General features: G+C 35.6%; 3 protein-coding genes across 6 annotated transcripts in view; 1 reads left to right on the plus strand and 2 right to left on the minus strand.

The window, feature by feature from the left end:
• Positions 1 to 18063, minus strand: part of kirrel1b (kirre like nephrin family adhesion molecule 1b) — a 73161-nt gene that overhangs the window by 42363 nt on the left and 12735 nt on the right. The gene's annotated exons all lie outside the window — the stretch shown is intronic.
• On the plus strand, positions 7505 to 10855 carry LOC137089717 (uncharacterized). Its single transcript, XM_067453279.1, has 6 exons — positions 7505 to 8317; positions 8519 to 8615; positions 8767 to 8868; positions 9350 to 9525; positions 9634 to 9735; positions 10090 to 10855. The coding sequence occupies exons 1-6, from the start codon at positions 7509 to 7511 to the stop codon at positions 10853 to 10855; spliced, it is 2052 nt and encodes a 683-aa protein (XP_067309380.1). The 5' UTR covers positions 7505 to 7508.
• On the minus strand, positions 11109 to 16879 carry LOC137089370 (uncharacterized). The gene is made up of 11 exons (XM_067452962.1): positions 16772 to 16879; positions 16535 to 16567; positions 16040 to 16126; positions 15800 to 15871; positions 15628 to 15716; positions 15418 to 15520; positions 15098 to 15197; positions 12808 to 12862; positions 12330 to 12520; positions 11744 to 11873; positions 11109 to 11272 (listed from the first exon to the last, which is right to left on the minus strand). The coding sequence occupies exons 1-11, from the start codon at positions 16877 to 16879 to the stop codon at positions 11113 to 11115; spliced, it is 1128 nt and encodes a 375-aa protein (XP_067309063.1). The 3' UTR covers positions 11109 to 11112.

Raw genomic sequence — 18063 nt, forward strand, 5'->3', positions numbered from 1 at the left:
CTCTGGGTAATGAAGGCAGAGAGCACAAGCTCTCAAAATCAAACTTACATTTAAACTTACAGTATCTTTCGCTTTTATTGGGGTCATTTTTTATAACAGGAAACCGGCAGACAACCGGCAAGTTGTCACTCTTTTTACTCCAGTGAATATTTATTGAATACTTTTTTGTTTTTTAAAAAGTCTAAAAATAAACACATTTACCTTGTGATCCATGTTCTGACAATGGGAACCTGCTATTTTTTTTAAAGTAACTTATAAATAAGAATAAATATGAAAATATTAGTAAAAAAAAAAAAAAAAAAAAAAAAAAAAATATATATATATATATATATATATATATATATATATATATATATATATATATATATATATATATATATATATATATATATATATATATATATATATTTAACATTTACCTAATGGCTTTTAAGTAATACTGTTAAGCATTAAACAATTATAAATAAAAAATAATATTCATAAACCTGCACAAAAAGAATATCAAAATTCATCAATAAAAATTCAACATATTATTTTGTCCTACACAAAATGATATGTTATATATTAATATAGCTTTAAAATATTTAATTCATTTTATTATTTGAATTTTCAGTTTTCATTTTATTTTAAAGTTGTTGTTTTTTTGTTAGTTATTGTTTTTTAATATGTCCATATAGTTGTTCATTTTTATTTCAGTTTCATTTTAGTACATCAAGTAAAATTATGTACCAATATATATTTGTATTTAAAATGTACCTAATTGCGTTTCAGAAATCTCTCTAAACCATTTTTTTAACCCCCAAAAATAATTATGAATTTAAAAAAAAGATAATATTCACGAATCTGCACAAATATTATATTATATTATATTATATTATATTATATTATATTATATTATATTATATTATATTATATTATATTATTATATTATATTATATTATATTATATTATATTATATTATATTATATTATATTATATTATATTATATTATAGATTAAACCTAAAAATTAAATTCTGTCATTAATTACTCACCCTCATGCTATAAGACTTTTGTTCATCTTCAGAACACAAATGATCTTTTTAATGAAATCTGAGAGCTTTCTGTCCCTTCATTGACAGCCTACACAACACTTTGAGCCTCAGAAAAGGTAAAGACATCATTAAAGTAATCTATGTGGCTCCAGTGGTTTAACCTCAATTTTATGAAGAGAAGCAAAAAGAAAAAGTCCGACTTTATTTATAAAATATTAATCTCCAACACGTGTTCATGCAACAACGGCTGCTCTCGCGTCAACACAACACGCATGCTTTGTGGTGCTCTCGTGAACGCGCAAACATGTCCTGGTGCAGTCGTTTATTAAAATAATTTGTGTTTCGAAGGTTAATGAAAGTCTCACAGGTTTGGAACGACTTGAGGGAGAGTAATTAATGACAGAATTTTTGGGAGAACTAAATCTTTAACTATAATAATATGAATTATTCACAAAAAAATCGAATTAAAATTAGTAAAACAGCAACAGACAAGCTTTAGACTAGGTATATGACACAACCTTAGACTTAGTTACCCCGGTCTTTTTTTTAAATAAAATTCTTTGAAGCTATCATTGTGTATCACAAAACCCTTTGAATAATACCATTGCTAGATGTTCACATGGTTACAGTTTAAAAATAGGTGGACAAATGTGTGTTAATGTTTGCCTTTGAGAATGCATGTACACCTGTATTCACAGTCTCCTTCTGTATCCACAGTCTCATTCTTGTCCAAACGAGCACGCATGTCTTCACACCTGTGCCCCAGTTATTCATCTAACAAAATTACTGCTGCCTACCAGTAACCCACTGGAGAGATCTCCAGCCCAGACAGATCTGGGACTGATATTTCGTTCTACACAAGCATCGGGCTTCTCATTTAAATGAGATGTTTCCTGATGATCATCTCTGCACTGAAATTAACGACTGTCTGGTCTTGGATTAAACACATGCAGTATGTGTATACAAGTCCATGCAAAAAATGACTATATATAAACAACTATTGCAAGTGTGTCAAGCAACACTAATAATAATGTAGTATCCAAAGCAATCAGCTCTTTATAAATAGAAATCCAGGCATCTGGAGTCGACATTCCATCACTGGAGTTGCTATAAGAAAACACTGCTAATGCTGTTTGGTCCACCTGCCAACTAAATGTAATACTCACTAGTTTCGCCAGTAATTACACAGACTTGCATAGCTAAAAATATCAACTGCAAAGCATCAATGTTTCTCTTACAGTCTCAGATTGGTGTAAGTGTCATCCAAAATAAATCTTCATCCATGGCTTTATTACAAAGTACAGGGAAACATTATTAGACACAGTTAAACTGGAATGCCACTGGTGCGTGAATGAAACAAAAAATGATGACTGAATAATTAGTAGCCAACTTGACTAGCTAACTTTACACAACTTCTAAATGTTAATGAACCTTTTTGATATTCTTTCAAAATGTGCATCAGTCATAGCCTGACAAGCCAGACCCACATCAAGATGTTTCGTCTGGAAACTCACCATAGACAGGGCTCAATCTGTGGGGCGGGATAAACGGTTGTCTTTCAAACTCCCTCTGCACGCGATAGGATAGCGCTACACCAACCAGAGCAACGAAGGTGAAGCGGAGCTTGTTGAAAGATTAAACTTTTGCCGTATCTGGTCAGCAAAACTCCGAACACATCTTCCCTTCTTAAGAATGACTTCAGTGCCGTTCTTTATTCTTTTCTCAGAGAAAAGCTTAACTCCAAGTCTTCCAGAGTTGCGGTCAAAGCTGATTCGAAAGACCGCCGTTTGCCAGTTTCTGTGTTTACTAGAAGCACGCAAACGCAACTCTGCTGTCGTCATTATGTTAAGCCCCGCCCACCGACTCTATACACGATGTGATTGGCCCGACCAGAGTTTGTCGTTTACAGCTCAGAAGTGTATTGAGAGTTGCTAGACGACACTTGCGGCAGATTAGATTTGCTGCCGCTAGGGTGCGTCTAGATTTCTAGACTACATCAGTCACATTAAACCTTTATGTCTCACCATAAATCACAACACAGTGCATGAGCAAGGTAGCATCGATCCTGCTATGCATTTTTGGCTTATCCAATCAAAAGTGTATAAGCATATAGCTTTGGAGAAATTAAAAAATGCATAATATTAAAAGGTCACTTTATTATTATTTGTGTTTATATACATTTTTTTAATTCAAGTTCTACAGTGGTGACACACATAAAACATGCCATAAGAGTGCATTAGTGGTCACCCACTCACTGAAAAGAATGATTTTTTACTATTTGTTCAAATTGATTAATTAAAATGAGCTAAAGCAACACAATTGCTGTACATTTTGTCCTAACTTAATTTGATTGTGTTGAGTCCACTTAAATTTAAGTCAAATTGAAGTTTACTTCATCTGTTTGTTTTGAGATTACATGAATGATTTGTGTTGCATTAACTGAAACTGTGTGGGGCATGTTAGTTCTCAGCATGCTTTGTAAATGGCTAAATCAAGAGAGACTAAATTTTATGTTATATTTAAAAGTCGTATTTTATGTATATTTTAGCAAGATGAGAAAGGTGGAGACTTGATTGTGTTTAATAGTGTTCGATATTCAATTATGTTGGAATTATAAGAACAATTTAAATTGTGGAGAAGAGCTCTAAAACAAAAATTAAAAGTCAATAAGGCTTTGCTGAAGGAGATTTTAATGCTTAGCATTTAATATGCTAATGTGTGCTATTGCTAGGAACAAGTGTGTCAACTAGTGTATTATACGTCAGTTGTGTAGCATTAAAATATATGAAATTGAAGTGGATGAATGAATATATGAAATTGAATGTCTCAGTCATGACAGGGAGTTATATCAAATTCACTTTGAGACTAGTTATTTGAGTCACTCAAAATGTATTCATTCCATGATGTTGAAGTTACACGAACAAAATATGTTTGTTTAACTTAATTGATTCACGTGGGACCGATGTACACAATTAAATCATGTAAATCCATTTTTTCCAGTGCTTTTTCAGAGGCTTTGTATTTTTTCACAAAAGTGTTCATTAAAGTGTTATAAGTCCTGAACTAAACCAGCCAGCTACGAGTTGAATCACAACATTACAAATTTAGATTTAAAGCAAAAAGTATTTGAATATCTGACAAAAATACATACAAGACTTTAGTGAGGGAAAGAACATTGTGAACAGCATGACCTTCTCATTTAAAAATGTTGATTAGATATTTAAAAACAATACATTTTAAGTTTATTGCAAAATTTTCATATTTTTCAGAGGTTTATGGAAGTGGGCGGAGATAAAGATTGTTTGTGTTTTTGTGTGTTTTGTCTCTCTGATTGGTTGGATTTTTTGTACAGCATCATGGGTTTTTAATTAAGACTTCCACAGTAAAAAAAACAATTATTTTAAAACTAGGTTGAAATAGGGGCTGACACTTTCAAAAGAAGCAAATACTCTAGATTAACATCCTCGTAGTACAGTAGGCCTGTCTTTAAAAGTTTATGAAAATGAACGGTAGCTCCTCCTCACTGCAGAGCAGGGTCATGTGTAGTCTTAGCCTCACACCCACAGACCACAGGCTGAACGTCTGATGCATATGGCACACGTCAGGATTTTGAAGTCTTTATTTGGTTGTTTGAATTCTAAAGGATGTCCGAGAGACGTGTGTGTCGCGTTCTTTAACATTCTGCCTGGAAACAAAATGCCACAACTCCCTCGTAGAAGAACGCCATCGTGTTTAAAACTGTGACAATATGCGTTTACCAGGATCAGCTAAACACTGGATTTTCAAAAGTATGTGTAGTTCGCGGCTCCAATGTTGCAGTAATAAAGCAAGCTAATATAGCAACGTATTTAAAGTGGGAGGAGTTGGATCTGCAATGAGGACCTACTCATTGCAGATCCACTCTAGACCTAGACCTACTCATTCCGGATCTACTTCTGGAAATCAACTGTTGCACTCTTATATAATGTACCATCAAATTCCAATAAACCCAACTACCGTATTTTCCGGACTATAAGTCGCACTTTTTTTCGCAGATGGGAGTTTTACTTACTCAAACATGTTCTGAGGGCTGAAAGGAACATGATTGGTTTAAAGATTCAACCAATGAAATTGAAGCAGAGGCAGGATCAAGTGTTTTTTTTTTTTTTTTCAAAAATTGGAGGGAATTCTACAGATATCGTTGATAGACCGTTGATGGAAGATTGCGCTTGTCAGGTAAGTGAATTTACGATATATATATATTTTTTATATGTTTGTATATAAACAAAAATAACTTAATTAACTTAAATATCGCATCTATACCAGCAAGCAGGCTCCTGGTTGGTTAACGCGTCGCGCGAATTGACGACAAAGTTCAGATTTTTCGGCCTTCAGACAATGCACAAACGCAAATGAGGCAGAATCGCGTCCATCGCGCCGTGCGAAACGCGCCGTAGGACCTCCAGACGCGCGTCAACGCGCCTTTCCATTGACTTAAATCACTCGCGCCAGACGCTCTATCTATGTAACGTTAGACCAGACGCGATCTTTTTTCGCGTCGCGCTGTGACGCATTTAGTGCACTATATGCTGCTCTCAGGGCTGCGGTACTCAATAGGTTCATAGTGTTATTTTTAGTGTACTATATGCTGCTCTCAGGGCTGCGGTACTCAATAGGTTCCTAGTGTTATTTTTAGTGTACTATATGCTGCTCTCAGGGCTGCGGTACTCAATAGGTTCATAGTGTTATTTTTAGTGTACTATATGCTGCTCTCAGGGCTGCGGTACTCAATAGGTTCCTAGTGTTATTTTTAGTGTACTATATGCTGCTCTCAGGGCTGTGGTACTCAATAGGTTCATAGTGTTATTTTTAGTGTACTATATGCTGCTCTCAGGGCTGCGGTACTCAATAGGTTCATGGTGTTATTTTTAGTGTACCATAAAGTGTATGCTGCTCTCAGGGCTGCAGTACTCAATAGGTTCATGGTGTTATTTTTAGTGTACCATAAAGTGTATGCTGCTCTCAGGGCTGCAGTACTCAATAGGTTCATAGTGTTATTTTTAGTGCACTATATGCTGCTCTCAGGGGTACTCAATAGGTTCATGGTGTTATTTTTAGTGTACCATAAAGTGTATGCTGCTCTCAGGGCTGCAGTACTCAATAGGTTCATGGTGTTATTTTTAGTGTACTATATGCTGCTCTCAGGGCTGCGGTACTCAATAGGTTCATGGTGTTATTTTTAGTGTACCATAAAGTGTATGCTGCTCTCAGGGCTGCAGTACTCAATAGGTTCATGGTGTTATTTTTAGTGTACCATAAAGTGTATGCTGCTCTCAGGGCTGCAGTACTCAATAGGTTCATGGTGTTATTTTTAGTGTACCATAACGTGTATGCTGCTCTCAGGGCTGCAGTACTCAATAGGTTCATAGTGTTATTTTTAGTGTACCATAACGTATGCTGCTCTCAGGGCTGCGGTACTCAATAGGTTTATAGTGTTATTTTTAGTGTACTATATGCTGCTCTCAGGGCTGTGGTACTCAATAGGTTCATGGTGTTATTTTTAGTGTACTATATGCTGCTCTCAGGGCTGTGGTACTCAATAGGTTCAGTGTTATTTTTAGTGTACTATATGCTGCTCTCAGGGCTGCTGTACTCAATAGGTTCATGGTGTTATTTTTAGTGTACTATAACGTATGCTGCTCTCAGGGCTGCAGTACTCAATAGGTTCATGGTGTTATTTTTAGTGTACTATAACGTATGCTGCTCTCAGGGCTGCGGTACTCAATAGGTTCATGGTGTTATTTTTAGTGTACTATATGCTGCTCTTAGGGCTGTGGTACTCAATAGGTTCATGGTGTTATTTTTAGTGCACTATATGCTGCTCTCAGGGCTGTGGTACTCAATAGGTTCAGTGTTATTTTTAGTGTACTATATGCTGCTCTCAGGGCTGTGGTACTCAATAGGTTCATGGTGTTATTTTTAGTGTACTATATGCTGCTCTCAGGGCTGCGGTACTCAATAGGTTCATGGTGTTATTTTTAGTGCACTATATGCTGCTCTCAGGGCTGTGGTACTCAATAGGTTCAGTGTTATTTTTAGTGTACTATATGCTGCTCTCAGGGCTGCGGTACTCAATAGGTTTATTGTTATTTTTAGTGTACTATATGCTGCTCTCAGGGCTGTGGTACTCAATAGGTTCATAGTGTTATTTTTAGTGTACTATATGCTGCTCTCAGGGCTGTGGTACTCAATAGGTTCATAGTGTTATTTTTAGTGTACTATATGCTGCTCTTAGGGCTGTGGTACTCAATAGGTTCATGGTGTTATTTTTAGTGCACTATATTAAAACAGAAAATATTAACAAATATTTTATTATTACTTTTTCAGGTTAAATGGAGAATATTTGGCTTAAAGGGATACGGAGAAAGTTAAAGAAAGTAAGGGATGCCAGAGTCATTCAAGATGTCATACCTTTTTCTGGGGAGGAGGCTGATTTCATGCAGGGTTACATTAAGAAACTGGAGGAGGAAACAAAAAGTACCTTCAAGTCCCCTGTGTCTACACATAAAGACTACTTTTACTTTGCATGTGAAAGATCGACCAAAGCAAGTGGGAAAAGCAAAGGAGAACCAACAAAGACACGCGCTAATTCTTGCAAAGCTTACGTGTCATTTAAAATCATCAAAGATTGTAATTTTTCTGGTGCTGTGGTCAACACAATGCTGCAACACAATGGACATAACGTTTGCATGAAAGTAGAGGGAGTAAAAAATCGCATTGACCCAGAGTTATTAGCCTTTATTGAAATGTGGCTTGATCAAGGAATGTCAAATTCAGAAACTCTTTTAAAATGCGTGGACTGGGCAGAGCGTCATGGACATAAGGACAAATATAATCGGCGATATTATGTTACACCTGAAGATATTCGCTTAATCAAGAAGACCAATAATGCTCTGAGTTTGCCTGATGCGAAAGACTGCATCAGTGTGGACAAGCTGATCACCTCAGAGCTGCAAGAAAACATTTGTTACTACCAGCCTTTGAGTGAAAATCAACCACTAGTAATTGTAGTGCAGACACCCTGGCAAAAGGATCTACTAAGCGAACATCCCCATACCATGGTATTCATGGACGCTACTTACAAAGCCATAACATCATATGGTTATGCATTTTATGCGCTTCTTTTGACCAACAGTATTGGAAGAGCAGTCCCATTTGCTTACTTTATTATTAGTGAAGAATCAGGGGACATACTTGCTCTCTGCTTAGAAAAGCTTGCAAAACACAATCCTGGATTTCTTCCCAGGTAAGAAGTAAAAAACAGTAGAGTTAGTAGTAAAAATTTGGCAGCAAAATGTGCTGATGTATTGAGGTATTTTGTACAAACATTACTATTGGATGGAACACAATTTAAAGACCATAAATTTTAATCTACCTTTTTACAGAAGCTGTTCATTTTACAAACTGCTGACACATCTTCATCCATTTTCAATTCCTTATAATGTAGGTCGATAATGATTGACCGTGACCTTAAGGAACTCAATGCCATAAGAAGAGTTTTTCCAACAACCAAGGTCCTTCTTTGCTGGTTTCATGTACTCCAGGTAGGTTTGTTATAAATCTTTTGTACTGGAAAGAATCTCTGGCCTTTAATTGGCTGTACTGAGTTAAAATAAAGTCACAGACCTATTAATTTTACAAATACAGTTTTTTTTCAAAGGTCATTATATGACTAGCCTTTTAATGTTTGTGTAGGCCGTTCATAGGTGGATGGTTAAAAGAGATGGAGGGAACTTGCCTGTGAATCAGCGGAATCTTGTGATTCAAGCAATGGTGGCGATGAAATCCTGTTTAACGGTAATCATTTTATATAATAAATCGTTCTTTATAAATCATTTCATTACATGGAAATAAATCTTGAGTTTTATACTATAGATTTCAATGGGATTGGTCAAGTTTATATTATGTGTAACTTTGTGTGAAAATTTCTTTTAAAAACATTCCCACAAAAAAAAACAAAAAACTTTTTATTCACCTTCATGTCAATCCATATTCATGTTTTTTTTTTTTTTTTTTTTTGCAATACAATATTTCATTTCCGCCCAATAGAATATGAAAGTCTGTGGGGCATTAAGTTTTATTACATGAAAAATGATATATACCTTAACACCTTCAAAATGTATATTCTGTTCTATTGAAGAAATAAAGTCAAGTAGGTTTGACATAAAGTCACAATTTTATCACAAAATGACCATTTTAAATGTTGAGTGAACTGCCCCTTTAAATGTGTAAGCATATGGTGGCATAACTTTACAATGTTGTGTCTTTTTCTTTACAGGAAGAAGAGTTCAACAGCATGTCAGCCAGAAAGTGTGAGGAGCTTGATGCATGTCTAGGTAGTTCTCATGTATCAACCTACCTCAAAATGCAGTGGATTCGTTTTGGTGATTTATGGTCCAATTTTGGCAGATCATTTTATCACCATAACAGCGAAACCAACAACAAGGCAGAGAGGTAAGCCACTAAAATTATAACACCATGCCCTCAAATGACATTTTAAATACCACGATAATCGGGAAAAATATTCATTAAAGATATTTTAAGTTTAAATTTTGTTCACAGATTTTTTCTTACAATGAAGTACCAGTTCCTTAAGGGAAGAATAAATAGCCGGATTGATCAGCTTCTTCGCTTGCTGTGTGGTGATGTCCAAAAATATTACAGGTACATTATGGTGCTAAATTGTTATGGCCAATTACAGAAATCATGTGACGTTCATAATGTGATCATATTGCATAGACAATACCTCTGGCCACTACCTGTTGGCCATTATCAACGTGTTTGAATAAAGGAAGCTCTTGAATAAGCATTCACTATTCGCTATGACATTATCTTTCCTTAGCACATATCACTCATGAAAACAATCATTAAAAAGTTCTGTCAGCTCCCACGGCATTGCTTAATGTTGCAAAACTCAATCCCGTAAAGCACATTATTAAATGACCCCCCCCCCCCCCCCCCCCTTAATTTTTGTAGGAGTTTACCATTGTTCTACCTTGTTCTTATTTTATTGTTCAGTTACCTGGATGACCTCACAGAAACTGGACGAATCAAAGGAGCAATCACTGAAGAGACCACCAATGCTGCCCATTCTATGATTGCAAAAGGCCTGGGTGAAAAAGTGGAGATTAAAAATGGAGTGTTTTTGGTTCCACCCGACACAAGCACACAATATCACAGTGTGGACTTGGTCATGTACAAATGTGATTGCAAAAGATTCCAATGTGGATGTTTGTGCAAACACTTACTTTTCTCACAGAACATTGCAGAGAAACAAGGACTCATAGTTCAAGATCTTAGGGCAGAAGTAGCAAAAAACATTGTTGACAGTGAATCCTACCTGAGGGACAATGAAAACCTTACTGTCTATCATTTTGATGGGAGTGTAGAAATTGTAAGTTGTAAAGGGACCAAATTTTGCACATGTGTTGCAAATAGCCATGGGGAGGTATGTGTATGTATACTGGTTCATAACATTCTGTATCCAACATCTTGTCCGAACGTATCTGATGATTCACACTGCTTTAGATCCAGCGAGAGAAAGCAGGTTACAATACAAGCCATGCTTACAGATCTCCATGAGTGGAGCAAATCTGACACATTTTGTGAGGATAATGAAGTGTACAGTTTAGTTGAAAGAGCGCACAAGTTAGTTTTTTCACAGTTTAGTAAACTGTCAAGAAAAAGAAAAGTGACTGCACTTCATAATTATCGTCAAAGGGTCAAAAAAGCAAAAGTACTCGCTGTCACCTACACAGTCAAAAAGAAGAAGAAACGTGGTTGATCTTGTAGAGAGATAATAAATGGTGGCTTCATGGCTTTTCATACAACTGCTTTTGCCTATCCAAAACATGTTTTTTTTTCTTGCTACTACTTTTGTCAATGTGTGTTGGACAGATGTTTTGTATAATAACAAAGTGAAGAAACAAATATTAACTGCAAGTTTAAAAGAAGAAAATTTTTTTTTTTAATGTTTTATTTTTTGTACATAAAGAAACAAGCATTTTAAACTGCAAGTGACAAAATAAAGTGTTGGAATCCTTATTCAACTGTGGTTTTCAATGCTTTCATCTTTTCCTTAAGACATGCATCAATAATCGAAAAGGTTCCCTTAATGACAGCTGGACCAAGGCCATGTGTGGCCAGGTCAAATGTTTTCCAGTTCTTTTCTAATGCATGCTTTAGATCTTTCATGGTCTTCCTGCAAAAGAAAATAGAGAAAGCTATTTAGTTTAAATCTTAAATCTTCAGAAAACAAATTAAGGTATTGCTGCTCAAATCTGGTGGCTCAGTGAGTTCTCCAATGACAGCAAGGTAATTGTTTAACCTTTTTATTATGAAGAGCCCAAAATAATGACTATTCCACAATATCTAGTGGTGGGTGATTTTATCTGAAACATCTGATTTTGGTGCGCTGAACCACTGATTCGTAAAGCTCTGAAGCTTATGAAGCAGTGTTTTGAGATTGCCTATCATAAGATTTTATAAGGTTAAACCCCTGTAGTCACCCCTATAGTTTTTCAAATGTTTTAGTCACTTTCTGGGCATTGAAAAAGGGAGTGCTATTGCTGTCAATGGAGGTCTCACTGAGCCATTGGATTTTGACAATTACAATTTTTGGGTAAACCATCCCTGTAACGTCAAGTGTAGCAGTAAATTGTTATTAGATTACCTGCAGTCTTCTGTTTTGGCCATGGCTGCATGGACATTCCCCTCTTCTAATAAGGCTTCACCCACTTTTTTCTGGGGGATGAATTTTGTTGCCAAGTGCATTATGTCACCAGCCAGATCACTGCATTCATCTAAAATACAATTAAACATCATTATGTCTGTAATTATTGTAATTATGTCCAACTTACAAGGAGTACAAAAAAAGCAAAGTATGCGGATGCACTTGCTGTCCACCTTATTAACACCACCCGTATATTCATGCAGTTATCTAATTAACCAATCATATGGCAGCAGCATAATGTAAACAAAACAACAACAAAATGCAAATATAGATCAAGAGCTCTGGTTATTGGTGTCATATTTCAGAACCTGCTGATCTACTGGGATGTTTCTCATACAAAAGTGAGTTTGCATAGAATGGTACAAAAACGATTAATTAATCAATAATTATCTTATCTTTACACATAGTAAAAGTTATATTATAAAACATTACTATTATAAAGAAACTTATGATTTAATTATCCAAAACCACAAAACAAGGATATTGATCTTAGAAATCTTAGTGATTACTACTAATACATTTTTACCTTCACAAAGTTTTGAGCACTGAGATGTTAACTTGGTACGCTTTGAGGGGTTCACCTCCAACTCCACCAACTTCTCTGTGATTTTCTTTTTTTGTCCCTTTGCTTTGCGTAAATAAGCCACAACTGTGTTTGCTGAGTAACTCTCTGGAGGAGAGCACCTCCTCTGTAGCTCCTCTGGTGTGACCAGGTATCTGAAATATCAATGCATTACAATATAATGATTCTTTAAAAGGCAGAATTGCTTTATCTTTTAAAAAAAAAAAAAATAATAATAATATATATATATATATATACATATATATATCTCAGATGCATCCGAATACAAACGAAACTGAATCCTTTGAATTTAGGATTTGAATTTATTGTTATGCAAAGAAAAGAATGAAAATAATTGATATACAGTATCATTTGCTATAATTAATAACCCATTTAAAGCAATAGTCTTTTTCTCATTTTTTATTTACTAATTATTTTTTACCTTTTTGTTTGGTGCGCGTCTGACACTTTTAAAACACTTTCCACCAGGAATCCCCCTGGGAGAGCGAATACAATTTTTAAAAAGAAGAGCAACAGTATTAGTATGACAACACCGCATAGCATGCTTCCCATGTACGTTAAAAGTAATTGCTATGTCTATTGCCAAATAAATGCATTGGGTTTTTTTACTCGTCTACAGCATCATAAAATGTGTTTATCCTGGTTTCCTTTATACCAACTTTAAAGTGTTTATATCAGCGTTAAACTGGTTCTTTACTACACAAAACAACACAAATCACATTGTTCACTGCCGTGTTTACAATGGCTAAAACCTTCCAGAGGATAAAGCAGTTACAGAGCAGCTGCACATGGCATAATACCTCAATACCTACCAAAATACAAATTTATGAAGGAAAAAGTGTCCACAAACATTTAAGCAAGTTTGTATTTGTCCAAGATCCTACTTAAACTGTTACCTGTCTGAACTTGGTTGAGTCCTGAGCTGCTTTCTTCCGGAAATCCTTCATTTTGGTTACTTTCTCCTAAGCTGTCTTGTCCCTCAATTCTGGCAATGGTTCTGTTTCTCTCTTCTGCACTGTCTTGTCCCTCAGGTTCTTGGTTTTTCTCTTCTGCACTGTCTTGTCCCTCAGGTTCTTGATTTTTCTCTTCTGCACTGTCTTGTCCCTCAGGTTCTTGGTTTCTCTCTTCTGCACTGTCTTGTCCCTCAGGTTCTTGGTTTCTCTCTTCTGCACTGTATTGTCCCTCAGGTTCTTGGTTTCTCTCTTCTGCACTGTATTGTCCCTCAGGTTCTTCGTTTCTTTCTACTGAGCTGTCTTGTCCCTCGGGTTCTTCGTTTCTTTCTACTGAGCTGTCTTGTCCCTCAGGTTCTTCGTTTCTTTCTACTGAGCTGTCTTGTCCCTCGGGTTCTTCATTTCTTTCTACTGAGCTGTCTTGTCCCTCAGGTTCTTCGTTTCTTTCTACTGAGCTGTCTTGTCCCTCAGGTTCTTCGTTTCTTTCTACTGAGCTGTCTTGTCCCTCGGGTTCTTCGTTTCTTTCTACTGAGCTGTCTTGTCCCTCGGGTTCTTCGTTTCTTTCTACTGAGCTGTCTTGTCCCTTAGTTGCTTTGTTTTTTTCTGCTGGGCTGTCTTCTAACATAATTAATACATTTAGACATAATATTATAACAGTTATAACAATAAAATAACAGTGAACAGACTATATATTAGTGAATTTTAGTAATATTTTATCAGCCTGTAAAATGCCATATAGGGTTAGTTTGCCTTAAAATGTATGTCACTAGTTCCACACCCATAACACCTTAGTTCATCTTTGGAACACAAATTAAGATATTTGTAATTAAATCTGTTGGCTCAGTGAGACCTCTATTAGCGCCAGGGTATTTCACACTGCATGACTATTACCATAAGAAGAATCACCGACAAATCTAAAAGTATGCTTCAACACCAAACACATGCTAGATGTGACAAGGAAACAATGCAACATCAAACGTGTGTCAGACCGGAGTTCTCAGGCAAGACTGGAATTGTTATTAAAAATGATAAACTCCAGAAAGTTTGTGATGCATTTGATGCATCAACTATTGAGCATGCAGAATATTTCATGGGAGTTCGTGACTTGTCAGCGATTCTCTGATCGATAATTGACACTGCATAATTGTCACTCGTTTGACTATGATTTCGACATTTGTCGGCGATTACACAAAACCTGTCGATGATAGAAAAAAAGGGCTACAATCGGCATTGTAAACTCTGCATTACGGGTGTGGAACAACATGAGTGTAAATTAATAACTGCATTTTTTCATTTTTGGGTTAACTAACCCTAAACTATGTAATATTAGAAGGATTGTTTTATAATGAAGTCACAAGGGTCATTCAATCCAAAATGTGCTACCTTTGCAAAAAAGACACTTTGCATCCTCCTGTTTCCCAGGTAGACACTTTTTATGAATCTTTACCAGACAGGTTGAACATTTTTCCTAGAAATATCGATTCCATGAAAAAAGGTTAGATCAAGGTTATCCAATTCTGTGGAACATTTATTTTTTTTACTCCCCAATTAATTAAACAATTTGATCTCTTCAGTCTTATTTTCAAATATTTTAGATGTCATTTGCATCACTTGCCTTGTTCTTCCTGGGTACCTTGTGGTGACAGATACCACAAATACCTGACTTATCTAAAACACATGAACATATTTGCTTCATTGTTAATCTTTCAACAGGAAACAACCAATAGGAACTCTGAATTCATTCATGGGCATGGCACTTACCAAGTGAAGTGAAAAGAAATGTCGCTAGACGCTCCCTCTCTTCCTGAACAGTAGAGCACACGATGTACCCCACTGAGCCTCCTAGAATGGCCTCAGCAAACTAAAGGTGTTCCAGAAAGAATAATACGTTCAATGCCATAATCAATTGTAATTTTGTGGTAGAATGAAAAGGCCATTCTATCTAAAACCAATAAACCATTTAGTCATATGGAATATATACAATATCATTACAAATGACAACAGTTTCATGATCTAAAAAACTGACAATGATTTGTTGCAATAGTAATAATACGAACAATAATAAATTAAACGCATTTTACCACAGCTGTGAAAACACCGCATGAAATTATATCCTGCTGCAAGCTATGCTTCCTCACTACCCTTTTCCATGGCCCCTGGAGGCCTTTTGATGCAGCAAATGTGCTGAAATGTAGATACAGATTAAAATATGTTAAGTAGATGTGCAAAATAAAGTTTCTATAGAAAAACATCATGTATATTAGTTTTTTGAGTGGATTAAATGCCCTTACCTCCAATTTTCTGCTAATTTATTATATTTGACATCCGTTTCCCCAAGTGAATTGAGGTACGTTATAGAGCAGTCCGATATGTTGCAGTGCTAGAAAATACAAGTATGTTACACTAGGAGCCAATATGCCCGACATGTTTATAATACACATAATTAATTGGTGAGTAACTTACAAAAAACGTCCAATGATTTCCGTCCTCCAAAAAGGGTCCAACAACCTCGGTTATATTTTCAAATATGTTCTTCTTAAAAGGAGATGCAAATGTAAAGTAAATTGTATGCTATATCTTTATGTCAACATGAGCAAATTAACTATTGTGTTAGACTAGCAATGAATTTGTGTCTATATTAGTTACAGTGTACCCATAAAACTGTTAAGAACTGGCTTTTCAAGTTGTCAGGGCACTTCTTACCTTTGTAAAATAACTGCTCCTTGCCCGGGCGTCACCCTCCAGAATGTGACCCAGGGTCTGGTTATTAATGGCCAAAACATTTGGCCGCTTATAGATAAATTTTAAAAAGTTATTGACAATAATTTTCCAAATAATTATTCAAGTACTACAGATGTTTTAAACAAGTACAAAGTTTAAGTACAATAATTAACAAGATCAACAAAGTGCATGGAAAAAAGATAAATTCTTATCTGAACAGTAACAGCAACACTTGTGAATGGAGAGACCATTGTTGCTGGTACTGTTCCAATAATTATTGTATGTATTGAAATTACTCCTAGATAGGGGTGGGTCATAGCAAAAATATCTATCGTAGAATGTGAAGACATTTTCATGATGCAATATGTGATAGATTTATGTTAGCACACATATCTGTAGGATGATGATACTGAAGGTAGACTGGCATCTTCCCCATATATAGAATATGTGTTCAAATTAGTTAAGTTAACATCTTACCCTGCTGAACAGATGGAACACGGCATCCATGATCTAAGGATCCATCAAACAAATAACAAAGAGTGAGGAAAAAGCACTACATTACAAGTGATATTTCAAAAGCATAGTTATCTAAAAATAACAGTAAAATTAATCTATTGAGTACTGCAGCCCTGAGAGCAGAATCGTTCAGCTCTAGGGTGAACTTAAACATTTCTTACACACAAGTTGAATTATAAAATAAAAGAGAAATGTTACCTCATCAGATACTTGGTTGTTTTCAATGAGAGACTCAAAACTCTCCATGTACAGTGGATAAGGTCCAATCTTTCCGATGCATCTTCCATGCAGTCCTCCAGACTTCATAATTTGTAAAACTGCATAAATGATTATTTTCCACTTTATTACATTTTTTTAACTACATTGTTTTAGTATTCTATATTTTTGTGTTAAAATAATGTGCAAACATCACAGAACAACATTTTCTACAGAAAATACAGGCCTATAAAAACTTTACTTGTAGACTTCACCGTTTCCCCATCATTGTTAATTAAGATACATTGTATGCAGATAGCCTCTAACTTAAAAAATGCACTATACACATAACAAAAGAAAATGCACACTTACCATTCATTTTTCTCAGAAAGAAATGCTCCTTTAAAGTAGAGGGATAAGCTGATATTAAAACATTGAATGACATTAGCATTACCTATAGAGAACATTGGCACCAATCGTAAAGCATCACATATTAAGATAAAATTAAACCTGCAAGCAGAGCCGAAAGGACCTTTGCACTCAGTGGTTTTATGGAACTGAATTACATTAACGCAAACACACACACACACACACACACACACACACACACACACACACGGTCAGATTTGTCTTTTTTTTGTTGTTGTTGTTTTTACAATTTTAACTTTTTTATGTGAAAAATAAGTATTAGAGAGCAGCATATAGTGCACTAAAAATAACACCATGAACCTATTGAGTACCACAGCCCTAAGAGCAGCATATAGTACACTAAAAATAACACCATGAACCTATTGAGTACCACAGCCCTAAGAGCAGCATATAGTACACTAAAAATAACACCATGAACCTATTGAGTACCGCAGCCCTAAGAGCAGCATACGTTATGGTACACTAAAAATAACACCATGAACCTATTGAGTACCACAGCCCTGAGAGCAGCATATAGTACACTAAAAATAACACCATGAAGCTATTGAGTACCGCAGCCCTGAGAGCAGCATATAGTACACTAAAAATAACACCATGAACCTATTGAGTACTGCAGCCCTGAGAGCAGCATACACGTTATAGTACACTAAAAATAACACCATGAACCTATTGAGTACCACAGCCCTAAGAGCAGCATATAGTACACTAAAAATAACACCATGAACATATTGAGTACCACAGCCCTAAGAGCAGCATATAGTACACTAAAAATAACACCATGAACCTAGAGTACCACAGCCCTAAGAGCAGCATACGTTATAGTACACTAAAAATAACACCATGAACCTATTGAGTACCACAGCCCT

This window comes from Pseudorasbora parva, chromosome 9 (genome assembly GCF_024679245.1).
Source record: "Pseudorasbora parva isolate DD20220531a chromosome 9, ASM2467924v1, whole genome shotgun sequence".
NCBI lineage: Eukaryota > Metazoa > Chordata > Actinopteri > Cypriniformes > Gobionidae > Pseudorasbora > Pseudorasbora parva.